We start from the raw sequence: 26,982 nt of genomic DNA, 5'->3' as shown, positions 1-26,982 counted from the left end.
CTCTAAAACAAATGTCTCTGGATATTTCCAAACAGCATAAATTGAATCCTTAGAATTAAATCCAATCATTGTATACAGTATTATTTAGAGGCTGAAGAAGGCATTTACAAGTTTCTAACTCCTAAAATTACAAGACTACTCATTATTATACAAAGCTACTCACTGTGCTTCTCTGTTCAATCTCAGGTCTCTCCAAGGCAATAGTAACACAGTTCAAGAAAATGAAGGCCAGGACAATATAATCAAATAGCTTATGAGCAATGATAGTTTGGCAGAGAATGCGAAATCTGGAAGACAGTTGGTTCTAAACTATAAAATGTTATCTATGAATATATGTACAATAGACATATAATGGTCATAACAGGCTTCCCCATGCACCCCAGTTCACATTAACAAAATTTGGTGGCAAAGAACCAGTTTTCAAACACATCCTTTTCAGACATTTTTTTCATCCCCAAAAGGTTTAATACACCTATTTTATACTGAATAAGCTCCTCTTGGTGTTATAATCCCATCTTTACAAACATCACTTCATCCTGGAAAAAAAAAAAAATCCAGTTCCTGAGTAGAAAAAGCTGTGCCTAGCTGGTTGACAGAGATACCTGGAGGATTTAAAGGAAATAAGGCAAATAGGGGATGGAAAGGGGTACTACATTAAACTTTAGCTGTTAATAAAATTGAAAAATAGAAAGAGTTATAGGTAGTCCTCCATTTATGACCAGAATTGAGCCCAAAATTTCTGTTGCTAAATGTCACTTAACATTTGTTAACTGAATTTTGGCCCATTTTAAGATATTCTTCCCACAGCTGTGGAAGTGAATCACCGCAGTTGTACAGTTAGTAACATGATTGTTAAGTGACTCTGGCTTCCCCATTGACTTTGCTTGTCGGAAGGTCAAAAAAGTTAATCATGCAACTCTAGGACAATGCAACCATCATAAATATGAATCAGCTGCCAAATATCTGAATTTTGATCATGTGACCATGGGGATGCTGCCATGGTTGTTAGTGTGAAAAACAGTCATAAATCATTTTCAGTGCTGTTATAACTCTGAACAGTCACTAAACGACTGTAGGTAAGTTGAGGAGTACCTGTAGTTATTTTCTCCCATTTGCTTGATAGTACATAATTGATCAATCAACTCACATTTTAAAAGCAAAAATAAATTCCTCAGTTTCTGTAAGACTTTCTTACAAATGCAAAATGATTTACTCAGGGCTTGTTGTAAGAGCCTGTATTTTCTCAAATGCAATTATTGCATGGCAACCACATGATCATGAATGCAATTTTTATAATGTGATACACCAATGCATACTTTTGTAATTTGGGAGGCATAGGAACCTTTTGAAAGGTTAAGGATATTATAGAATTTGTATTTACTCCATAAGCACATGGCACAAGCCACAACACACTGCTGCAATTATCCATGAAATGGGCAGTCATGGTGTTGTTGTTAAGTATGGTAAGTATATGCATATCTGCTTAATTAGGACAGAAATGCAGGTTTAAAAATAGATGTGATGTGATTATGCAGAAGAAACAAATTTCTTGCCTGCAAATACCTATTATGCTGACAGAGATCAAAGGAGAAAGTGGAAGAAAATATAGCAAAGTAATTTCCACAGCTCCAAATAATCTTCACTGATAAGATTTTCAAAGTGGTTAAACCTAAATGCATATGATTTGAGAATATGCTGAAACTATAATCACAGGAGAAAAAGAGCCAGTGTAATATGGGAAAAGTACAAAACAGTTTTAAAAAAATCAGGAGAATGGAATGACAACGTATGTTTTATGCCACTTGGTCTTAAGATAACATGACAGTACAGCTTCCCTGGAAAGTATGAAAAGCAAAATTGAAAAACAAGACCAAAGAAGGAAGAAGGAAAGAAAAGGAGCAATGTTTCATTATTGTTCCTAATTTTTGTATTATGATATCATGAATGCACAATAGAAAGTCTTGTTGCAAGTAATTAAAACAGTTCTACATTAAAACTGAAGTCAGGGTGATAAACCCATACTTGAATCTCCATTCCCCAAAACACAAGTAAATGAAACATACTTGTTTTCTGGTGAGAATAAATAGATGGACCAATCTTCCCGCAACTCACACCAATCTGGCTTGTAGGCCTCTATCATCTTCTTTATTCGGAAACACAGGCTCTGTAGAGGCAGAAGCAGAAAATCAGAAGTTGTTGAGCAGTACTTGTTTCCCTTTCTCCCCTCCCTTGTATCTATCATGCCCAACTAAAAATCACCCATGTACTGATTGATCAGCTTTAGTTGTTCACTAATATACTTTCTGCAGGTTATAAAATTACAACAAAGATCATACCCATAATGCAATGATGTCATGGTTGGAGTATTCAGAAAGTTTGCTTTGGTTTGCGATGGAATTATTTATTATATAGGAATGGAATGGAAGAATGAGGAACAACAGCTAGACTACTGCAGTAAAATAATTTGCTTTGAGACCCTTGAGCCGCTTGGATTCTCTCTTAATCTTCTTTTCCTTCTAAATGGAATGTTACTATGAGATCTTTTTCCAGTGATCACTGTAGAAGTAATCACACTAAAACTTTGCTATGATTTTTCTTTTGCACTGTACATTGTTTTATTGTAATATTGTAACATTCTTCATTTACTATATTTTTTTCATTTTTCCATTTTTTTTAGTAAAGGTAGAAAAAATATTGCAGGACCGTCTCATCCCAACGGGATTGGCCTGCCCCATCTGGCCTCATCAGCCAAGATATTCCAGCTGGCGGGGTCCAGGAGAAGAGGCTTCTCTGCTGTAGCACCTGCCCTTTGGAGCATCTTGTTTCCTGGAGTGAGATTGGTTCCAAGCTTCCTGATTTTCCACAAGAGCTTAAAGATCTGGCTCTGCAAGTTGACCTGCGGCTCCTATGAGGGGGCTTCAGGCTGGAGGTTGTTGACAGATATGCTCATCCTACTCTTTCCCTCCCCAACTTTTAGTTAAAGTTGAGTATTTATTTTTTTATTGTCTTTCAGTTTTGTATTATTTTATCTTTTTAATATTGTAAATCATCCAGTTACCTTGTGATAAGGTTTGTAGACAATACATTTAAATGAACAAATGAATGAATGAATATTTACATAATCTATCTCTTCATCATCTTCTCCATATTCTTTCCGATTGTTCATTTCTGGAAAGATGTCTTTAGCGATTGTGGGCATTTTGCCATTGCAGTCCTGGTGCTTGCTTGGCCCTAGATTCACTCCTATCTTCCATGATGTCTTATGACCGGATGAGACTGCTGGAACCAACTCCAGGTCAGAGGAATCTTTAGTATCCAATGAAAATGTCCGTCGATGATGGTGAATTACTGGCCTTTCTCGTTCTGCCTCTGTTATCCTCTGCTGCTCCCCAGATAAAAGTGATTCGTGTTCAGCTGAAAAAGGCTTGTGTTTGAGGCTATGTCCTCGAGCAAGGTTGTTCCAACTGGAACGTCTGCTTCCCCAGCCTCCGCTATGATACCGAGCCCCATGGTGATGAGAGCTACGGGAGCTAGACTGTAAGAAAGCCAAAAGAAAACCATTGAGTGATCCCACTCAAAACAAGAGGTTGACATAGTTTCAGTCATGCACCAATATACTTTTGTTTATTTATTTATTATACATTTTATACTACTACATTTGCAAGACTTAACTCCCACCTAATGTTCCCTTCTCAAAAAAAAAAAAAAAAAAAAAAACCAGCAAGGAAGCAGATAAGTGAACCAATATATGGAAAAATGAGGTAAACTTTTCAGTTTGTTTTTATCTTATTCAATAACTGAGGGTGTTACAAACATTCAGTCTCCTCCTTTTTGATTCACCACTTTTCTCTGGTTTTTCCCTACCCTTTTTCATATATAACTCAAGGTGATGAACAACCCTCTGAGGTGAGCTGGGTGAGAGAGAGTGAGTTGCTCAAAGTCATCCAGCCTATTTTTCATGTCTAAAGTGAGATTAGAATTTACAGCTTCTTGAGCCAACACTTTAATTACTACACCAAACTGGCACTTTAGCTAAAAACTTAAATAAAAGCATTTAATTAACATTTAATTAATGTATTGAATCGCTTAATTAAAACATTTAAAATATAGTCTTACTTAAATTTTTTTTAATATTAATGGAAATAGTTATAAGACCCCAGGTGGTGTCAGTTCCACTAGGTAGGCCAGACCAGTAAATCAGTTTCATAGAAAGGCTAAAACTACTTTTATTGAAATTAGCTGTAATAACACAATTTTTCAAACCTAACTCTGCTGTATCTCCTCTCCCTGCTTATACTCCCATGATTTAATGAAACATTTGCCTGAGCCTCTGCCAAATATTATATGTCTGTTGTGGACTTAAAACACCTTTCATCTTTCATCACTTTGGTAGGAAATCTTTTGTATCTCCATGAAAGCCATCTTCCTTAGTCTTTCTAGGTGGCAAATACAGTCTAAAAAGATGTCCTCTCCTTTTGTGAATCCTATTCAAGTAAATGATAAATTCTTTAATATGATGACTACTATCCTTCAAGACCACTTTTTGCCAAGATGGAATTGAACTTTATTCTTTCTCTCCAAGTATAGGATTGTGTCCAGTATGGGTGGGAAATCTCTAACTCCCCGAGACTATGTTGGACTCCAAAATTATCATCCTAGTTGATGGTCATAATGAAAGAAAGTATGATACAATCACCTGAAAGGACATCTGATGTCCTTTCAGCACATCAAGCTAGTTTATTTATAAATAAGAAAAGTAAAGACTTATATTAAATGTACTTTTAATTGCATTGGCCTAGTTCTTATTTTCATTACATCATAGCCAGTATTAACTATTATTAAGCAGAGTTTCTTAGAGTTTTAATTCTTAGCTATTTTGTATAATCCCATTCCTTTCAATAAATGGAAAAACAATCCATTATCTCCTTTTCTGCCATGTTAAAATGAAGAGGGGTAGGGAAAATGCACAGAATCAGTCAAAGATACTGACTGCAGGAATATATAAGTGTAAAAGTTTACATAATGATTCTACTGATTGAAGGCCAAATTCTCAGATATTGGGGTTGGAAGATGATCCTAATATATGACTGTTAATGTAATTAGGTTACAGATGGATTTAAATTCATTTACTAAAGACATCACACTGCTTTTTCGGGATTCAAGAGCCATGAGGATATCTGACTGCAGAGTATTGTGGGATGGATTCATCATTCCAGCAGTTGCCCCAGGCTGGTTTAGACAAGGAAGGCTGGGGTCAAGATGTCCATTTGGAGTCATGGGAACTGCACAAAGCTTTGGATCTGAGAAAAACAAAAACAAAACAGACAAAACACAGAGAGAAAGAGAGATAATACCCAGGGAGGATATCTTTTAAAGCAATTTGTGCTTTAAAACATACATATATTCTAATTCTGTAGTTATGCCTCTAGAAAACAAGGAACAATATGGAAATAAATTAATTCCTCTTTCCTCCTGCTCCTATTCTAACAATGTTTTATGCTATGCTTATAGAAGCTTGGAAATATTTGATGAAACTCTGCATCATTTGAGTGAGAAAAAAAACCTTATCCTTTAACATTTGCTTAACATTTACCACTACAGGTTTCTTTCATTGTAACAGAATGAGAACTACTAGACAAAGGTAGTCCAGTGTTAACCGTTCAGAAGTAAATTTGTGCTGAATGCACAGGCATCTGCTGCTAGCCACTATGATACCAGAAAGACAAAATGTATGTCATGAAATCACAAAGCAAACACCACACTTTTGCTCCTGCAATGTGTATACAAGTGTGAAATTTGTGTCATCATTTTATTTGCACATTTTATCCCAAATCCCAAATTTAGTAAAAGTAAGCAGAAAGGTTTAATTGGAATGGTGCCATGTATTTTCCATTCTTCAGATGAGTTGGAGACTATAATTGCCATCATTCCCAGCTAGCATCAAATTATGTAGATGCACTGCAAATTTAGGTAAACAACAATGAGATATACTGGGCTAGGAAAGAAAGTTAAAGACCAGCAGTAATTTGTGGCACTGGATATCATTCTCAGTCCTTCTTTTGATTGAAAAGGGGGGGGATGGATTTTTATAGCCATTGTCATGTATGGTGCAAAATTGGAGCGAAAAAAACATATGACATTACTCAGAAAAATACTGCAAAATGCAATTTCTCATTTGTGTTTGGTCTTCAAATGCTAAAGTTCTGATTTCTTTTTTTAGCCTTTGTTTCCAAGTGATTGCTTGAATTAATCTTTCTTAGATCTTTTGAACTCCTTCCAATATAGATTCTTCCTGCAAGTTGACTTAGCTTTATAATCTATATAATTGGGCTTCCTCCCGCTCTTTTAAAATATTCTGAATTGTTAATTTTGGCAAAAAAACCCTTTTGTAGCCAAGGATCATGCTTGATGCTTTTAAGGTGGCTCTGGCTTACAAAATGTATAGAATTGTATCACTTGTATGGGCCTGGGCTTTTGTTTTTGTGATATACTTGTTTTAGAGCTTATACAACAGTTTTCATCTGTTTCCCATCTCAAAATGTCAGAAAATTGTACCATTGCTTTTCAGCAATCATGACTCCAAGGGCAGCATCTGACAAGCTTCATGTAATACTAGGTTCATTGCTCTCCCCAAATGTACTGATCAATTTCTTTCATCTTGGCTTTTACTGATTTAATTCATCCAAAATTTGGTGTTACTAATCAGTAGCCATTAGATATTTTGTTATGTTTTTGAAAGTTACTATTTTTTGTGCTGTTTGAACATTAGGGGTCTGATTGAAACTCAGCTGAGAAATTGATCTGAACACCTTTATCATCATTATTGTTGTTCCAATGAAATTATTTTAATTTTATCAGGATTGCCTAAGCCTCTGTTGCATTCTGAATTAAGTTATTCATGCATCTTGGATAGAAGAAATGGCATCTAAATTTCTGTAGTGTAATACAGCAAATATTCCTTAGAAAAATTTGAGAACTGGAAATGTAAATGGACTGAAGGATTCATCTCTGTGGATCCAGAGCATATCTTGGAGAGGAAAGAAGGAAGGAAGGAAGGAAGGAAGGAAGGAAGGAAGGAAGGAAGGAAGGAAGGAAGGAAGGAAGGATACTTTCCAAGATGTTATATGCTTTTATATAGACATATACATTGTGTATTCCTTGCTAATAATACCTGAATTATCCTGGAACTTGTCAAATTCTTCAATATTTGATGAACTCTGGTCCTCATCTGAATATGAGTAGTTAGCATCACCCTGCATTGGGAAAATAAATGCAAAGACCTGGGAATTGTGAGCATCATGAGAGCAACAGAGTGATTTCCCTTTGGTTTCAAAGAATTGCAAAAGTGGAAAAATACTTTATGGAAATAATTGGACAATATACCACTACATGAAAGAAATAATAGCATTCAGATTATTAGATATGAAGGAATGTCTGAATGGTTCAATTTTCTCTTTTTCTTTCTTTATAAAATTTATATTGCTGCCTACTCGCTCACAATTTAAGGCGGCTTAGAGGAAATAAATGCACAACATAAAAGAAATAAAAATAATAAGAATGAAAAATAATAACATAATAATCCCCCACCCTCATCCCAGTGACAACATACACTCATACCAGCCATTTAATGGGCTTCATCCCACTCTGGGTTCTCCAGGCCTTCCGACAGAACCATGTCTTCAAGGCCTTCCGAAAGAGTGTCAGAGTGGGGGCCAGTCTAATTTCCAGAGGGATGATGTTCCAGAGGGAGGGAGCCACCACAGAGAAGGCCCTTCTTCTGGGTCCCCCAGATATATCTCCTTAGTGGACAAGACCCACAACATTCCTTGCCTCCCCACTCTAGTGGGTTGGATGTGACCGGCAAGAGACGGTCCCTTAGATAACCTGATCCTAAGCCATAAGAGCTTTAAAGGTGACAACCAGCATCTTGAATTGCACCTGGAAGCATATAGGCAACCAATGCAGCTCCCTCAGGAGAGGTGACACATGTGCACACCGTGGTCTGCACAAACTATGTGGGCTGCTACATTTTGCACCAACTGGGCTTGTGGATGCTTTTCAAGGGTAGCCCCATGTACAGAGCATTGCAATAGTCAAGACAGAAGGTGATTAGGGCTTGATTGACCATGAGTAAGGATTGCTGGTCCAGGAAAGGGAGTAACTGGCGCACAACCCACAATTGCACAAAGGCCCTCCTGGCCACGACTGCCGCCTAATCTTCGAGCAGGAGTTACGAGTCCAGGAGAACCCCCAGATTATGCACTGGGTCTGTTTGGGGCAGTGCCACCCTATCCAAGACCAAAGGTGGCAGTTCTCCATGGACCAAAGAACCCCAAACTCAGAGCCACTCAGTCTTGCCAGGGTTCAGTTTCAACCTGTGGCTCCCCATCCAGCCCCTAATAATCCCACATGCTCCTTCAGGTTGGACCTATTACAGATCTCTTCTCTGTGCCAATGTCATCAGGCTGGACCTACGAAATGTGCCTTTTCCCTGGTAGCATCTACCTCTATGAAAGTCTCCTTCTCTTCCAGATGCAGTTTGCTATGCCCCTTCTAGTCTTTTGTAAGGCATTAGGAACCTTACTCCGCCCCCCGGATATTTGGATGTGCCCATCCTGGGACATAGTATTCATAGGGTTTGACAGCTTCTTTTTGTTTTGTTTTGGTTTTTGTTGACTAGTCACTTTGAGGAATGAGCAGCCATATAAACTGATCAAATAAATCAGTAATATTTTTGTATGCATTTCTGATTTGAGCACTGCATCACAATGCAGATTTTAAAAAGCAAGAAAATAGATTGAGTTCATTAAATTCTATTCCAAATACATGTCTTTTCTATCCTGAGATGTCATATACAGTACTCATGAATTGGTAGTCATAATTTTCCAAGATTACTCCCAACAAAACATGATTTAAAACCATCTCCCTCCATTCTGTATTTATCAGATGTGTCAGAATTCAGCTCCCAATAGCTCCACCTCATGAAAACTGTATGTATTGGTGGGAGTGATAACAGCTATTGTTTAAGGCAATGCCTGGTTGGCAAGGATTGACTTATAAGTCATTGGAAATCTGACTTTGAATCTCTCACTTATTTGCAACTGACCTTCCTGAAAGCAATCACTGTAGCAACTCACCTCTGCCTGGAATCCCTCCACTAGGATGGCCACCAGTAGATTGAAGAGAACATAATTTCCAAACGTCATGAGAGCCACAAAATAAAGTGATGCCCATGGAGAGGTTGAGGCCATGCCATTATAGAGTACAACATTCCAATCCTCCTGTGTCAAAATCTGAATGGTAAAGTTTAAGGTTATATAGTTAGGTCCAGAATAAATGCATTTGGCAGAAATAGGGGATATATATATTTCCAGTAAATAAATAGATAAAAAACAAGATGTAGTATCAGAATGATTTGTCAACAGGAAAGGTCTCTAATATTTCTATTTTAATATTGAGCATAACATGGGAAAAGGTGAAATCTTGACATGATTTTTATAAACTTATGCCTCTAGCTATATGGTACTATGCCATTGTCAGTGGCGATCTCTGGAAAGGACTATATCCACAGATTACTGCCGTGTGAAAGATACAATAGGAAGGGCAGTTCTGCTTGTGAAAGTTAATAGGTTTCAAGTGAAGGTATTATTGTCTATATGAGCTCTCTTTTATGGAAAAACAATGCAATACAGTTCTATGATAAGAAGACTGAAAGTTTAAATTGTATGCCCTCTTTGTTCCTTGGACTCACCTGAAATACAGTGACAATGGCCCAAAGTAAGGAGTCAAAGTTTTTCCGGTCAGGGACTGTGTCTCCTGTGTCAGTTCTAAGACTAAATTTACAACCAAAGATGTGCATTCCAAGGATGCTGTAGAGAAGAAAAATGTGTTATGGTTTTTAAAAGATTACAGAACATAGAACATCAGAGTTGGAAGGATCTTCTAGTCCAAGCCCCTGCTCAAGCAGGAGACTCTATATCATTTCAGACAGGTGGCTGTCCAGTCTTTTTTTAAAAGCTTCCAGTGATAGAGCACCCACAACTTTTGAAGGCAAGCTGTAAAGCATCAATCAATGTCTGCTTGTTTTCAAATCCTTAAGTAATTATTATCTAAATTATTCCCTTTCAAAACATGTAGGGTAATCTTTATGAGTTTCCCCAAATGTAAAACAACCCTATGAAATAGAATCAAAATGGAAACTTTAAGTGTCCATAACCGATGGCATTGGTTAACCTCCTCACTTTTCAGATTCAGACATATCCCGAAAAACCCCCACCAACTTCATTTCTCAATGCAACATTAGTAGTAAAAACAAGAAGACAGCAAAGCTTAATGATTACCCTAAAGTATCGTGAGATTTATTTTGATTTTCTTCATTCACATTTTAACTGTTCATTTATTAAACTTCTAGCCTTATTGCATTGTTTTATTTAAAGACAAAGAAATCTGGCTAAACTGAAAAAATACTGAGAAATATCATTGTTCTTGTTTAGAAGGCACTAAAGGTACCTAGCTAATGTATATTAATACAATATTACTCAGCATCCTTTCTCTGAGAACCTTAGCATCCCTAACCAGAATGACTATACTGAACCAGTATGACCATACTGGAATGGTATGATGGAGGTAATAGTTCAAAATATCAGGAGAACATTGGTCTAGAACATTTACAGAAAATGAGATTAGGAAAGGCTGGTCTTAGCTATAATTAACTTCTCTTTCTTTTGATCTGAGGTTAAAGGAATCAACATCTGTTCATGCTATAGTCAAAATCTTTCTTTTGCAAACTGCATTGATGTCCTGGACTTCCACATGGGTGGAAGCTACAAGTGGTCTTGAAGGCAGTAGATAGGCTGTAGCCAGCACAACTTATTGGTGCACAGTTTAGCACCTGAATATATGGATATTGCTTTGCCAGAATGGACTTTGTTCATCCAATCTGATCATCTATAGTATATGGTAAATTCACTGGACTTGGATCAGGTAGCAGGCTTTCTCTGTACCAACCTTAGTGCTCTGGAATATGTGTCCCCTTCTTGCTTTTCATAAAGTGATTAAAACCTTTTTATTCCATGAAGCCTTTAACCTTATGTGACTATGAGGTTTTAATTTTATCTTTATTATTTCCTTGGGTTTTTGTTTTGTTGTACATCTTCCAGACTCTGCACATGAATGCACTATGTGTATTAATGGTGCAGCTGGTGTCAAACTGTTACAGTTTAAAACTGCTCTGATGGCTTAGGGCACTCCTGGATATATGAGGTTAAATTCTCTCTATTCCAGTCAGCATAAATATTGTTGAAAATTCTATGAGTTTGAGTCTGTACGTCTGGAAAGTACTCATAATGGGGAAATCAGATTTAGGCTCAGATATTTAATTTGCCTTTTTGACATTTTCCTTTCTCAGTGTTTAAGCTAGTAAAATGGAGCCCACCCTATATTAATCTTCCATATTCACTTGTTAGTTCCTTGGTATCTTTCTGCTTCCATTAAGAAATTCTAACCACACTTCCTATACAGACCCTCCTGTCTTCAGCATGCATTTCATCTTCCTACCTGAAGATAAAGATAAAGAGCATGAGGAGCATGCAGAAGGTTGCTACATTATCCATTGTCTTCATCAGTACCACAAGTTGACGCCTCAAGGCAGGCATGAATCTCACCAGCTTCAGCACCCTCAATAGCCGGAATGTCCTCAGCACTGACAGGCCACCATCAGCCTGACCTACGATCTCCCAGATGCTGCAGATCCAAATAATCAGAAGAGGACACACAAAAGTGAGAGAGAAATTGCTAAGACCATAATTAGATTGGAAAAATAATAAAAGGAATTCAATAAACAACCCATTTCATTGTCATCTTTCATTAGGTTTAGGTTCTAAGCAGATTCTATGTATGAGAGCATTTGTGAGTGTAAAAGAGATATAATTTCTCCATCAAATGCACTGGAAACTACAAATGAATTGTTTCTGGTATAATCCAAAGGCTTACGTAATCTTTTATAGAAAGGCCACAGATATTATGGGAGGTGAGGAATCCAGAAGACCTGGAAGGTCCAATCTGATGCAACTAAAACAATATCTGACTTAATCATGTGTGATTAAAATACATTTTGTAAATATATGTGTTGTGTGTGGTTTTGTCTAAGAATATATTTATGTGGGTCGGTGTTTTTCTGTGTGTGTATGCATGTGGGTATGTATCTATAGATATGAATATATCTGAGGAAGTGAAGAGGGTGAACAAGCAAGATCATTAAATAAGCAAATAGTAACAGCAAAGGATTTTGGAAAGAAAGAGTAAAAGAGAAAGAGGATCAAAGGGAAGGTGAGTCAGGGAGAGCACAGCTACTGATGACTGTTGCTGTTGATTGTTTCTAATGCACTGATGCACATTGCACTACTGATTGCCCATTGAATCATCGTTTGTTGCCAACCTACAGTAGCACAGGCTACTGATGACTGCTGCTGTTGACTGTTTCTGATGCACTGATGCACATTGCACTACTGATTGCCCATTGAAGCATCGTTTGTTGCCAACCTATTTGAAGCAATTTCCAGAAAAATATAAGGAAGCAGTTCAAAGAGGACAAACTGAATAAAGAAACAGGGAGCTGTGGATAAACTTAAGGGAGAAGAATTTATTTTTGTTTTATTTATTGTTTATATAAAGAATACAAACTGTTCTTTTGATCTGCAGGTGCTGTGTCAAGTTTGTTTCTTTCCCTAAAGTTGACAATAATTAAACCTGCTGCAAGTGCAGGCTTACAGCCTGCTGTAAGAGAAGATAAAGAGGCTAGAGGCAAAACTGTCCATTGCTCAGTATAGTGTCAAGATCAAGAGAAGTTATTTCTCTCTATTCTGCTTTGATTGGGCCACAATACATTCAGTTCTGAGCACAGCATTTTAGAAAATACATTGACAAATGGAACATGTCCAGAGAAAGCAGCCAAGTTAATTAGGGTCTTGAAAGAAAAAAAAAGTAAGACAAATGGTTGGAGGCATTGAGTATGTTTAGTCTGGAGAAGAGGAGTCTATAGAGACATGATAACTGTCTTCAAGCATCAGAAGGGCTGTCATGTAAAAGACAGGGCAGAATTGTTCAGAGTTGTTCCGGAAGACACCACAATGGGTTTAAACAATGGAAATTAAATTATAGGGAAATGGATTCTGTGGGACATCAGGAAAAGTTTCCTAACAGTAAGAGTTTTTCAACAATGGAAAAGACTGCCTGGGGGAAGGCGCTGGACAGTCTTTAATTGGAAATGGTTGAAGTGAGGCTGGCTAGCATCTGTCACAGATGCTATACGAATGGTTCCTGCATTGAGCAGCGGAATGAATTAGATAATTTCCAAAGTCCTTTCCTGCCATGCCATGCCATGCCATTGTTTCTTCTATGTATATACATGTCTGATCAATAATGAAGACTGCCATTTCCATCAGTAGCCTCTATATCTAGAAACACAAAAAAATCTTTTAAAATATATTCAGACAGATGGCTGGGGTTACATGTAGAGGAAACACCATTGTTTAACTATAGATTAAGGCAGTTTTATATGTTTCTAAAGCTAGGAATTCTAAATATAGAAAGAAGAGATAGAAAGTGAATGCCTTATCTAGGAATAATGTTTTACTTTATAGGTAGACCTCGTTTTAACAAATGCCCTCTTTAGCAACTGTTCAAAGTTTACAAAGGCCTGGAAAAATAGCTTTTTGATAAGTCCTAGCACTTGTGGCCATCACAGTATCCCCACAGTTACATGATTGAGATTTGTGTGCTTTGCAATCAGTGAGCATTTACAACTGACACAGTGATCACTATCTGCATGCTTTACAACTAATTTCAGACAAGCAGGATCAATAGAGAAACTGGCAGTCAAATCATGAGTCTCAGTCATGTAATGTCTCACCTAACAACTGTGTTGCTTAGCAGCAGTTGCTGGTCCCAATTATGGTCATTAAACAAGGACTACCTCTAATTATACTGTATTTATAGTTTTGCACAAATTATTTGTTACACTGATCCGGCAATATAGCACTGTAAAACTGGAAAAATATTTAGCAAGGATTTAACATTCCTGCTTTCATATTTGACCGCATGCATTTATAGAGCAATTATCTGGTCGAGTGACTTTGGCCAGTCACTCTCTCTCAGCCCAACTCTCCTCCTAGGGTTGTTGTTCTGAGGAAAATAGGAGGAGGAAGAAATATTAGCTATGTTTACTATCTTGTTTATAAAAAATAGTAAAGGCAGGATAAAAAAATCTAATAATAAGTAAACATAGACTATCCTGAATATAACTAATGGCAAAATCTGAAATATAATCAAATCTTCAGATTGCCTGACTTTACACATAAATATGGGCAGTTATACTATATTAATTTAAAAGGCAAGCTCAAAATAATGGTGTAAACGTAATTCATTACTGCTAATCATTTGCCAGTCCCAGTCCTCACCTTTGGGCAAAATGGATTTGTTTAAAAATAATATGAATTATCACAATGTGGGCACACACATACTTAAAATTAGTAGATATGACTTAGCTTTGTCTACTCTAATCTGGATGGCAAGAATCTAGCTATCATCATCCACTGTTGTTATGCAACATTTCATTATTGATTCAATAAAGATTTGGATTGTTATTACCTGATGATGACAATGATACTGTCAAAAATGTTGTATGGGTTGCGAAGGTAATCAAAGATACCAAAGGCGGCAAGTTTCAAAATCATCTCCAGGGCAAACATGCTGGTAAACACAACATTGCAAATTTCCAAAATATTTGTCAGCTCCTCTGGCTATAGGCAAAAGAAAGAAGCCAAGATATCAAATGCATTTAGGAAATGTCACATATTTTTCTGGATAGGATACAGGAAATGGGAGCACCTGCATTAAAAAAAAGACATTTGGAGCCTTTCAAATATCTTCCTCTAAGTGTACAATGAATGTGAACCTCTAAGGCTGCCATCTCTCCAACATTTAATGAATGTTGATATTCCCCCCCTCCTTTCTTCCCCTTTTTAATTAATCTCCCTTTTAATTTGTGTGATCTTTTGCTCCAACACTGCAGTGTCTATTAATTTGGTAATTTATTCATTTTAAAAAAATTATTTAGCTGCTCAGTACTTGAAAGCAACTGAGGACTGTTCCTCTAATTTTGAAGTAAATGCTGGATTTGCTGTTTTTGCCACAGTAATCATTATTGATGATTTCATGATATAACTCAAAATATTTCCATTGCTACCTTATGATATGGTCACTACTTGTGCAAATTCCACAACATTGTTTTGCAGCAACATTTGTAGTATATTTGTAATCACTGGATTTCTTTTTCTTTTTATATGTTAGTATGGCTACAAAACCTCAGGATGATAGAATTGCAATTCTAAAGACATGTGGAAACACCGGGTTTATGTTTTTTTCATTTTGAGAGGACAGAAGGATTCCCTTCATCTTTTACTATCCCTACCATCTGATTTTCTCCATTGTTTCTACTGGAGAAAATTACTAGCAACATACTTGGTCCTATTATCATAATCTTTCCTCATTACAGAAAGTTTTCAACTTACAACAGTTCATTTAGTGACCATTCAAAGTTACAACAGCACTGAAAAAAGTGACAAGATCATTTTTCACACTTATGACCATTGCAGCATTCGGCTGCTACAGCTGGTTCATATTTATGATGGTTGTAGGGTTCCAGAGCCATGTAATTCCCTTTTGCAAACTTCTGACAAGCAAAGTCAATGGAGAAACCAGATTCACTTAACAACCGTGTTACTAACTTAACAATTACAGTGATTCACTTAATAAATGTGGCAAGAAAAGTTGTAAAATGGGGCGAAACTCATTTAACAAATTTCTCACTTAGCAACGTAAATTTGGGGCTCAATTGTGATTATAAGTCAAGGACTACCTGTAATTTCTCAGAAGTGGTCTAACTAATTACTAGAAGGAATATCAACATGCATGAATTAGGCAGCAGTAAAATGTACCCCCCCCCAAAAAAAACCAGGGTAACCCAGAAAGAGGGTGCAAAATTTAGCTGAGGAAACATCAAAACAATGTTGCTTATGTTACATAGCATGATAAGGCTTTCTGGTATTTTTTAAAAACTATAATTCAGGGCTTTTCAACTGGTGGTACGTGTACCACTGGTGGTAGTTTGGCACCTGGCAGGTGGTACATGACCTCCTAGACAAGTGTAGCAGGGCAGGGGAATGAGCTGAAGCAGCAGCAGCACCGCACAAGCCTGAGGGAGAGTCAGCTGGTGCTGCAAGGCTGTGGGGGCTTGGCCTGCGCAACTACATGCTGATCGGCACTTCTGCAGGCTGCAAGGATGAAACAGAGACCCCAGGATTGGAGCACGCAGTTACATGCTGATCATCGCACCCGGAAGAGAAAAGAAGGAGGAGGGTGGAGAGAGGAGAGTATATAAAAGGAGGAGGTTTTGGTGGGAATGGAAGAGAAAAAAAAAGATGACAGGGAAAAAGAAGGGGAGGAGAAAGAGAGATGGAGAAGAGGAGAGGCTTCTTTGAGACAAGCAGAGGGAGAGAAAGGGATAGAAAAGTGCAAAGCTCAATGTCAGAGAAACAGGCACAAGTTTCCCAGTAAAAGTGTGGTAAGTGGGTGTATGGATAGTCCTCAACCTACGACCACACTTGAGCCCAAAATTTATGTTGCTAAGCAAGAAATTTGTTAAATGAGTTTTGTCCCATTTTACAAACTTTTCTTGTCACATTTGTTAAGTAAATTACTGCAGTTGTTAAATTAGTAACATAGTTGTTAAGTGAATCTGGTTTCCCCATTGACTTTGCTTGTCAGAAAGTTGCAAAAGGGGATCACATGACCCTGAAACATCATAAATATGAATCAGTTGCCAAGCATCTGAAGTAAATCACATGACCCTGGGGATACTGCAACAGTTATAAATGTGAAAAATGGTCATGTAACTTTGAACAGTCACTAAGTGAACTATTGTAAGTTGAGGACTACCTGTACTTTATCACTTTTTCCTTTTTTGGGGGGGGTCATCGAGTTTTTGACACCTTGCTAGGCAACTGGTGGTACTTGAATATTGCCATATCCTAAAAGTGGTAAATCTGTGAAAAGGTTGAAAAGCCCTGCTATAATTTAAATTAATCTGGAAGGTACCAAGGCCCTATACTTAGCCCACATAAATATTATAGAAAATGACAATGTAGGGTCCATAGAAAGCTGTTTTATTCAATGGGAATTTGCTTTATTTGTGAACTCCAGCCTGACAGCCAGTTTAACATAGTTGTTAAATGTCCTTAAACATCAAGGTTTACCGGATGAATATGAGGTAGTCATTCTTTCTTAGCTAACCTTGTAATAAATCTGGAAAGGAAGTGGCATGTGTTAAGTCCTTCGAACAATGGGGAATGATGAAGACACATCTTACACTAAACAGCTCTTTATTTCGTTTTCAGCCAAAACACCAACAACGAGCAAAGGCACGCAGGCCTCTTTTTATATGACCAGATCCCCAGACACAATGGCAACAATCAGAGTGCTTTCGCACCTTGCACATGCGTGCAAAGCTGGCGCCACTCAGTCTGGTCCCAGGCAGCTTCTTGAATGCCTGGGACCATTGCAACGTTGCGAGCCTGCTTGTGCAGGCTCAGGACACAACACCCCTCCCCCCTAGATTGAAACAATCCTGACATCCTCAACATCCTTCCTTGGGAAGAGTGTTATACATTCTAACAACCAAATGCCCGGAAACTGGAATACCTGAGGTTGCTTTCAAGCAAAACCCCCTCCACATTGTTTTGGTGAATGTATGTACTTGAAATCATAAAATAAAACAAAATAACATTTTTAGTCAGTGACCTTAGGAGTGTTACTCCTTGGACTGGACAGCAACTTCACAATATCTTTAAGATATTTGGGTGGGCACTTGGCCCGTTGCGACCTCCTCAGACTGTGAGAGTTTGCTTGGCCTCCCTGCTCACCCACCAGGTAGGTGGGCCAAGACGTTGCTGCCCAAATTCCCCAGGTGATCCTGGTGCTGTTGCCTGGCCTACCTGCTCGCCTATCAGGCTCGGCAGGCCAGGACTTTGCTGCCCCAAATACCCAGTTGACCTGCCCATCTGCTGGCTGGCTGGACCCTCTAAGCCCACACCAGCATCCTCTGGAGGTGTGGTATTCCCCAGTTCCACAATGGACCTTTCTTGGGAGCACTGTCCCTTGAACCCAAGGCCAGCAGATGGAGAGTCTGGGGTAGCTGCAGTGCCCCAGTACCCTGTGGACCCCAAGGCCGTGCCTGAAGTGCCAGAATCAGGAGTTGCCTCTCTGTTTACCCCCTTTCCAGAGGACTTCCTTCTGGGAGCAATTGCAGAATTGGGCCAGATCCCTTGCTGTGTTTCCAGTTCTCTTGTAGGTTGTGAGTTGTGTGGACACCCCCGGTCAGTCTCCCTGTCTGGAGCACTATCTGTTGTGTGTGAATAATGTGGATACCCCTGGTGTGACTCCCTGTCTGGAGTAAGTGTGGATGTGTGGGATGACCCCCTTCCCAATGAATTCCTGTTCCGAGCACTTGCGGAACCTTGTGATGGGACACCCATGGCCTCATCAGCTGCTAGGGAAGGCCAGAGATACTGATCCCCAGAATGCACATTATAATCCTCCTCCCCTCCCCCCCAGAGCAGAGCCAGGAGCGGAAGGGTGAGAGTCCAGCCTCCAATGCTGGTCTATGTGCTGCTGAAGAACGCAGTCATCGTCCAAGGCCACTTCATAGGACAATGGTCCGGAGACCTTGCAGACCACAGCCATTACCCAGAGATGACCAGGCCCATAGTTTCGAGTCCAGACTGGATCATCCACTTGAAGTCTCCTCGGTGCCCGTGGTTGTGACACTTGTGACGCCACCCGGTCAGGTGCAGCCTCTCCAGCTTAGTGATGAGCCGGCGACCCCAGCGGAGTTCAGCAGGGACTTCCCTGTGGAAGTGCAAGATGTGGTGCGATGTGCAAGAAGAAAGTCTGCTAATCTGTGATGCCAGTTATCATAAGTCAGTTTCTTGAGGGCATCCTTGGTGGTGCGTACCATTCTCTCTGCCATTCCATTGGAGGATGGGTAGAAGGGGGCCAAAGTTGCATGGTGGATCAAGTTGGCCTGAAGAAAAGCCTGGAACTCAGAAGAGGTAAATTGAGGACCGTTATCTGAAACCAGAACATCTGGAAGGCCATGAGCTGCAAAAATTCCCCTCAACACCTGGATAGTCTTGGCAGTAGTAGTGGAGGACACAGGAACAACCTCTAGCCACTTGGAATGGCTATCAACAACAACCAGGAACAATTGCCCCTGAAAGGGTCCAACATAAGCTATATGTACCCTAGACTACGGGGTTTGAGTTTCCTCCCACCTATGAACTGGGGCCTGAGGCATTTCAGGCCAGGACTGTTGGCACACTTGGTACCCGTGCACCTGGGCCTCGATGGCTTTATCTAGGCCAGGCCACCACAGATGGTGCACGCAAGCGCTTTCATCCTGACTATACCAGGATGTCCCTCATGTAGAGAGATTAAGATTCTAGACCTCAATGAGGCTGGGATTATTAACCTGCTACCCCATAACAAGCATCCTTTGAACATGGACAACTCATGCTTCTTGTGCCAGAAGCTTTAAAACTCTGCATCAGGGCAGTTGTCAGGCCATCCTGACAATACCCACATCAACATGCGTGTAAGCATGTGATCAGTGGCAGTTTCAGCAGCCACGTCCCTAGCATTGAGGGCAGACTTAGGCAAGTCTTGAATGGACAGAATGTTAATGGCTGGAGCGGGATCAGGCTCCCATTTGTTCAATGGCAATCTGCTCAGGCCATCAGCATGACCCATTTCTTTTCCAGGTTTGTGAACCATTGTCTAATCATATGCTGACAGGAAAATGGACCATCTCAGCATACAAGGAGAAATGATATGTGGGGTCTGTTTGGTAGTAGTAAAGAACCCCAGCAGAGGCTTATGGTCAATGTAGACTGTGAAATGGCAGCCGTATAAGAAATCATGAAAGTTCTTAATGCCTGCCCACTATAGCCAATGCTTCTCTGTTAATTTGAGTGTAATTACGCTCTGCAGAAGACAGAGTCCCAGAGTAATAGGCCACAGGAACCTGAGTACCATCATCCTTCAGATGACTAAGTACAGCTCCAACCCCATAGGGAGATGCATCGCAGGCAATGCAAACAGATAGTTGCTCATTGAAGTGAGCTAACACTGCATTAGAAGTGAGCAAGGCTTTAACCTCTTTGAAACTTTTTTTGTGGATTTTGGTCCACTGCCAACGGGCTTGTTTGTCTAAGAGCCTGTGTAAAGGCTCTGCTACTGCAGCTTTATGTGAGAGTGGACCAAAGTGGACGAAAAAAGTTTCAATGAGGTTAAAGCCTTGCTCACTTCTAATGCAGTGTTAGCTCACTTCAATGAGCAACTACCTGTTTGCAATGCATGGTAAAAGTTTAATAGCCCCAAGAAGGCTTGCAGCTCACCCTTAGACTTAGGGCTTGGGGCCTGCTGAATAGCTTGCAACTTAGATTCAGCAGGGTGAATGCCTTGAGCATCTATCCTGAATCCTAAGAAATCAGTAGAATTGACTCCTATCTTACACATGTCCTTCTTTAACTTAAGGCCTGCTCTTCTAAAACGAAAGAAATTTGCCAAATTTTGAGATGACTCACCAGCAATGAGAACATTATCAAAATATGGGCAGACTCCAGGAATACCCCGAAGTGTGCTCTCCATGACACTTTGGAATATGCCAGGGGCTACATTCACCCCAAATTGCAATCTCTTCACTTTGAAAGCTCCTCTATGAGTTACAATAGTTTGAGCCACAGCAGCTGCCTCATCAACAGGCAACTGTTGATAGGCCTGTGCCAGGTCAAGCTTTGCAAAAATGTGCCCTCCCTTGAGGGAAGCCAGGATGTGGCTTACTACAGGTACTGGATAAACGTGCTGCTGCAGCGCCTTGTTCAGTGTGCACTTGTAATCTGCACATATACGTATGTCCCCATTAGTCTTTAAAGGCGTCACTATGGGAGTTTCCCATGGACTAGAATCTACAGGTTCTAAGACACCCTGTTGGAGCAATTTGTCCAGCTCAGCATCAGTCTTGCCTTTGAGAGCAAAAAGTACCCTCCTAGGCTTAACCCTGATGGGCGTTATGGTTGGGTCTAACCGTAGTGAAACTGGAGGCCCCTTATAGGATCCAAGCTCAGAACTAAACACATCTGCAAACTCCTTGCAGACTTCTGCCAAGCTCCATGTTTGCAAATTGGGCAGCCCAGTAACCTGGATTCCCAGAGCCTCGAACCAATTGAGTCCAATAAGACTCGTGCGTTCACACCCAACAACCAACACATCTAAGGGACCTTCAAAATCTTTGTGCTGCACCTTAAAGGTGGCCTCCCCTTTAACACACACCTTGGAATTTTGAAAATCTGTGAGTATTATATTGGATGGCCTAAGTTTGGCTCAAAGGCCACTGCTGTTGCAAATCTTTCTAAATGTATTGAGGGAAATAATGGAAAGAGCGGACCCAGTGTCCAACTCCATGGAGAAAGGAACCCCTTGCAACCTTACTTTAAGGGACAGTTTCTTCTTTAGGGGTTTATGTGTGCCTGTCCTGAAAATACTCCTGTGCGATGCACAGAAACCCACCCTACTTTGGCTGGGGAACCTGGTACCTTTCAGACGCAATTCTTCACGAGGTTGTAACTTCTGGCGACCCAAACAGATGGATGCTATGTGGCCTTGCCTGCCGCACGCTCTGCAAATGGCGGAACAGAACCTGCAGTCAGCTCGCTTGTGGCATCCTCCACACCCGAAGCATTGAAGGGCTGCTGGGGCCTTGTCTGTACGTTGCTTCTGCCTTCTTCCAGCTGCCTGGTAGAGCCTATCCACCTCTTCTTCAGGATCTGCCTCTGAATCATCGCACGTGGACGGTGGCTGTCTCTGGAGGGCGGTGGCTGTCTCTGGAGGGCTCCTGGTAGGCCGCAGATTCTTTACCACCCCGCCTGCTGCTTCCTCTGCTGTAACTCTTGCAGAGCATCTTGGAAAGAGACATCTTTTGCAAAAATCTTCCGCTGTAAGTCTCTGTTCCTTAAACCGCATACAAAATGATCACGCAGCCTTTCTTCCAAATCTTTAAACTCACACGGTCTGGCTGCTCACCTCAAGGCCGCAATAAAATCCTTAGCAGATTCACCTGCCCTCTGGTCCCTTTGTTCAAACGTGTGCCTCCAAGCAATGACAGACAACTTGGGCTGGAAATGTTCCTTCATTAGTTTCTTTATGTCAGTATACGTTACTGACTCCAGAGGTGCAGAGGCCACTAGATTCTCTGCAATTTCAAAGGCTTCCTGTCCACAGACACACAACAGGGTTGCAGCCTTCAAGCCATCATCTCTAATCTGGTTTACCCTGAAGTAATTCTCCACCCTCGCAACATAAGATTCCCATCTCTCCGGGTGTGAGACATCGAATTTGGATAAACGGCCAATCTTTGCCATCCTGTAGTTTCACTTCACCACTCGCTTCTCTTAGGGAAGGGGTCTTTCAGCCAAGCTCACCCTCCAGCAACACTATACTGGCACGCTGGGACGCTGATTTTAATGCCGTCTTCCTTTCTTCAGGACTTCTTTGGGTAAGTCTTTAAAGCTTCTTCCTGTTCAGCTTGTAAAGCATCCCACCTTCATCGCCAGTGTTAAGTCCTTCGAACAATGGCGAATGACGAAGACACATCTTACACTAAACAGCTCTTTATTTCATTTTCAGCCAAAACACCAACAATGAGCAAAGGCATGCAGGCCTCTTTTTATATGACCAGATCCCTGGACACAATGGCAACAATCAGAGCGCTTTTGTGCCTTGCGCATGCGCGCAAAGCTGGCACCACTCAGTGTCGTCCCAGGCAGCTTCTGGAGTGCCCGGGACCATTGCAACGTCCTGAGCCTGCTTGTGCAGGCTCAGGACACAACAGTATGTATGTTACCTTGAACTTATAGATACAAGGAATGATAGTGATATTAATGATGATATAATATATCTATAATAGTCTATGAAGTCTACAGCAAAATTCTATGCTCTACTGAATCTATGTCATTCAAGTTGCTTTTAGTTTATATGTGAATTATATAGACTGGGATTACCACAGTATAGAAACCAGAAATGAAAGAACCAGAGAGTCTGATAGCACATTTAGCATTAACACATTTTATTATAAGGCATAAGTTTTCATGAGCTGCAGCTCACTTTATCAAATGTGTGAAGTAGCTTTCAGAACTAGAAGTGTTCTGCACAGAATAATTATTAGTCTTTACTTGGTACCATGCTTCTTACTTAAAGCTAGAGAATAAAATTATTAAACCTTGGGTGCATAGAAAATTAGGATCAGGTTCAGGATTTTTACACTATCCTTTCCTAGTCCAGATGTTTTACATTACAATTCCTATTCCCATTCACTGTGATAATAAAATATGCATCTGGCTAAGAAAATGGAAATTACATTCAGTAGATACCAATTTGGGAAAGGCTACTTCAAAGCCATCCAGGAAATTACAAATAACATTCACTTACTGAAATAGGAAAATGCAGTTCTACTTTGCTGAAAGAACAGGAGGATCTATTCCCTAGCTACCTGCCCTTCAATCTTTTTCTCAGCATCAGCATCCCAGTTCCTGAGTGCTGTGTTCACACAATCACTTCTTTATTTCATCAAGTGATTTTGACAACTGCTGCCCAAAAATGTTTATTTTCTCCATAGTTTCCTTTTTCAATTCCACACTTCATTGTGGAATTGCAATCAGTGACATTATATTAATTTGAATTATACTAATTATAATTACACTAATTTGAATATTATACTAATATTATACTAATATGGCAAAAAGGGTGAATGTAAGGAAATCGTACACTTATCCCATGCCAGAGATTGATTGCAATTCCCAATTCCCCTAAAAACAAAATCAAAAACAGAATTAGAGGAGAGGAGTAGATGATTGACTCAATTTCTATCTTCTTCATGTTTCTCCAGCAACATAGAACACACACAGACACACAAAGAGACACCCACACCCACAACCATTCAAGCTCTGAAATCAGTTTCAGTGTGGCTTGCTCCCACATGAACACTCATAGGATTGAACCTAAGAATGTATACTGCAATAATGCAATTTACTTTTAAGAAATATGCAAAGTATAAAGCTTTCTGCGTTTTCTTTAAAACCAGCCATTCTGGATAGCAGTGAGAAATTCCTCACCTGAAGTGCTTCTTTTTTACCTCCCTGGGATCACAGAGATCAACTTTCCTGTTCAAGTAATCTCTAGATAAATTGGAAATCCAGCTGAGCAATTATGGAGGGAAACAGGTAGGGAAAGATTGCTTTGGCCTATCATTTCCTCTCAATATTCCCCAAATCCCCAACTCATTCTTCTGAAGTGATTACTTCCTTAATATTTCACTTTTTTCATAGATTCCTTTACATTATTTTTGGGATGACTATGATTTCCATTAATTACAGAGTTAATGTTTATAAAACAGTAGACAGACATGTCAAACTTGCGATGTTATGTTTTGCCATTGCCGGCAATGGGGTGGACATGGCTTCCACGTGACAGCCCGTGGGCTGGCAGTTTGACACCCCTGCAGTCGAAGCTCTTTGGCCTCAGCTGAGGAGGTGATAAGAAGTAACTAGAGAAAGCAAATTCATTCCCCTATTTTTCAGCTGGGCAGCTGCAAGACATTACATTGCTTTTTTAAATCAACATAGTTGTCCAACACAATCTCTGCCGAACTTAAAGTAACCAATGTAGCCTTACGTAGTGTACAAGTCATGAGGTTCATGGCTTATACATTACATAAGTTATTGAAAATAAACATTCCTGCACATCTGTCCAAGGATGCATGCAATTGCCAAACTTAAAAAACAAAAAATGAAACTCATAACATTAACTCTGAAACGGTAGTGGGAGTTCCCAGCTTTACTACGGTAGCAATATTGTAGGATGGCTTGTGGCATGCATCCATGATAGATTCAGAAATGATGAAACATATGGGACCTTTCAGATTTAACCTACAATTGTAGCCCTATAACTGGTATATGGCATTTCACTGTATTAAATACACAGTGGATATTGCACTGTTTTATTAAAGGGTGTATCCTGAAAGACAGTTTGCATCTAAAAATATTGCCAACCCATATGCCCCGAGAGCGTTCCCTCCGACTTTTCCTTAGCTAAAGTAAAATTTCCTTATTAAAACCAGAACTATCTAAACACTTCTGTAATTCTATTTTAGCCTTTGTGTTAAGATCTTTCAAAGGAACACAAGAGTCAGGAAAGCCTTTCAAAGAGTAATGCTGTGCACCTACTCTTTGCAAAATGTTATGACATATGACACTCTGTGTTTGTGTGTGTGTGTGTGTGTGTGTGTGTGTGTGTCAGAGAGAGAGAGAGAGAGAGAGAGAGAGAGAGGGAGAGAGAGACGGGGTTTTCTGGCTGATCTGAAATGATTCAAGAAAAGAGTTTCATTGTAAATTATATATCTTTATGGATATAAATATCAATTTTTATTCTGACATCAGTCTCCACATCATATATCACATTGCATATTTTGCATTTTACTTCTTATGTTGATCTTTGAAAAAGTGAATGGGGAAACAAGAAGCTGTCTTAAGTTTAATTAGCAATTATAATTGCCTATAATCACTTGGTGTGATTCTTTAGTTTTCAATTTGGATTATCATTTTGTAAAATGCTTTCCATTTTTGCTTTCTCCAACCAGAGGAGGCATAAAGGTTTAGGTCCACTTTCAATTTAGCACAGAATGATGTCCTGAGCTTTTAGGTCCAATCTTTTAATTCTCAGATAACACAACACCCTATGTTTTATTGAAACATCTTTCCTGGTCCTTTAAAACCAGGAATGAGAGTCCAGCTTCTCTTACTCAGTGTTTACAGAGTGTTAAAGAAAAAAGTAAAAATGGTATCACAATCATGCAATTGAAGCCCCTTCTCTCCTGAAGTTAATCAGAATTCCTGGGAGTTTTTCATACTGTGTTTGGTGGAACCCTAGGGTTCTGAAAATGACTAAGAAATTAAGGGAAGAAAAAGTCACTTTCTGTCTCTATAACTTTGCTCTAAATTGGGGAGGGGTCTGATTTTTTTTTTAAACTACCGATGTCACAGCCTAAAAATGTTTGAAAACCCCTGGTTTCTTCCATTTGGCAAGCATAATAAACTATATCAAGAAATTATTGTAAGCATAAACTAAATTACAAAATTAGAAATAAAAAAATGTAACACTGTCCCAACATAGATATAGGTACACATCCAAGTGAACTAAGTGAACATTGTTGACACTGCTTTCCGTTTAGATGTATACTTGTGTGTGTTTATATGTGTGAGCTATACACACAAATACACTACAGTGGAATTTTGATAAGAAAGAAAGAAAGAAAGAAAGAAAGAAAGAAAGACAGACAGACAGAAAGAAAGAAAGAAAGAAAGAAAGAAAGAAAGAAAGAAAGAAAGAAAGAAAGAAAGAAAGAAAGAAACTGTACTCATTTTGATTCCATCCAAACAATTATATCAGTAACCATAAGAAACTGAATGTGGCATCTAGATCATAAGAAGGGATTGTTCTCTTATTCTTCCATTGACATACTGTAGCTGCTGTTTACTTTTTCTGTACCATATTGAGGAACTGATGTTTTAAAAGTCATGCTTGCTTGTCCATTACAGAAAAGGTCATTTGTTCCTGCTCACTCCCTATTCCTCCTTGCAATGGGTTTTTCTAGCAACTGTGTACATGTTTTTCTTTTTCTAATGGGCCTTTTTGTAACAGAAAATGAGTCCACTCAAGGAGTTGTGCAAAAAGAGAGGAACATCCAGAAGATTGAATAAACAAAAGAAACCAGAAAAAGAGAGTGGAACACAACAGAATAAGAGATAATTGAAAGTA

At 39.4% G+C, this 26,982-nt stretch overlaps 1 protein-coding gene across 4 annotated transcripts in view; it reads right to left on the bottom strand.

Annotated features, from left to right (window-relative positions):
* The window catches only part of CACNA1I (calcium voltage-gated channel subunit alpha1 I), a 192,630-nt gene that overhangs the window by 52,760 nt on the left and 112,888 nt on the right, over window positions 1-26,982 (bottom strand). For 3 of the 4 annotated variants that reach the window (XM_039335515.1, XM_039335517.1, XM_039335518.1), the window contains 9 exons: window positions 14,647-14,798; window positions 11,557-11,742; window positions 9,752-9,869; window positions 9,138-9,293; window positions 7,172-7,253; window positions 5,131-5,300; window positions 3,119-3,535; window positions 2,064-2,164; window positions 164-287 (listed from right to left, as the gene is read on the bottom strand). In XM_039335515.1, coding sequence (XP_039191449.1) covers window positions 164-287; window positions 2,064-2,164; window positions 3,119-3,535; window positions 5,131-5,300; window positions 7,172-7,253; window positions 9,138-9,293; window positions 9,752-9,869; window positions 11,557-11,742; window positions 14,647-14,798 — 1,506 coding nt within the window. The remainder of the gene's footprint in view (window positions 1-163; window positions 288-2,063; window positions 2,165-3,118; window positions 3,536-5,130; window positions 5,301-7,171; window positions 7,254-9,137; window positions 9,294-9,751; window positions 9,870-11,556; window positions 11,743-14,646; window positions 14,799-26,982) is intronic. The other variant, XM_039335516.1, reaches the window with a different exon arrangement.

This window comes from Crotalus tigris, unplaced genomic scaffold, assembly GCF_016545835.1.
Source record: "Crotalus tigris isolate CLP2741 ecotype Arizona unplaced genomic scaffold, ASM1654583v1 scf7180000017644.4837335, whole genome shotgun sequence".
In the NCBI taxonomy this organism is placed as follows: domain Eukaryota; kingdom Metazoa; phylum Chordata; class Lepidosauria; order Squamata; family Viperidae; genus Crotalus; species Crotalus tigris.
This window is presented reverse-complemented; position numbering and strand designations above follow the sequence as displayed.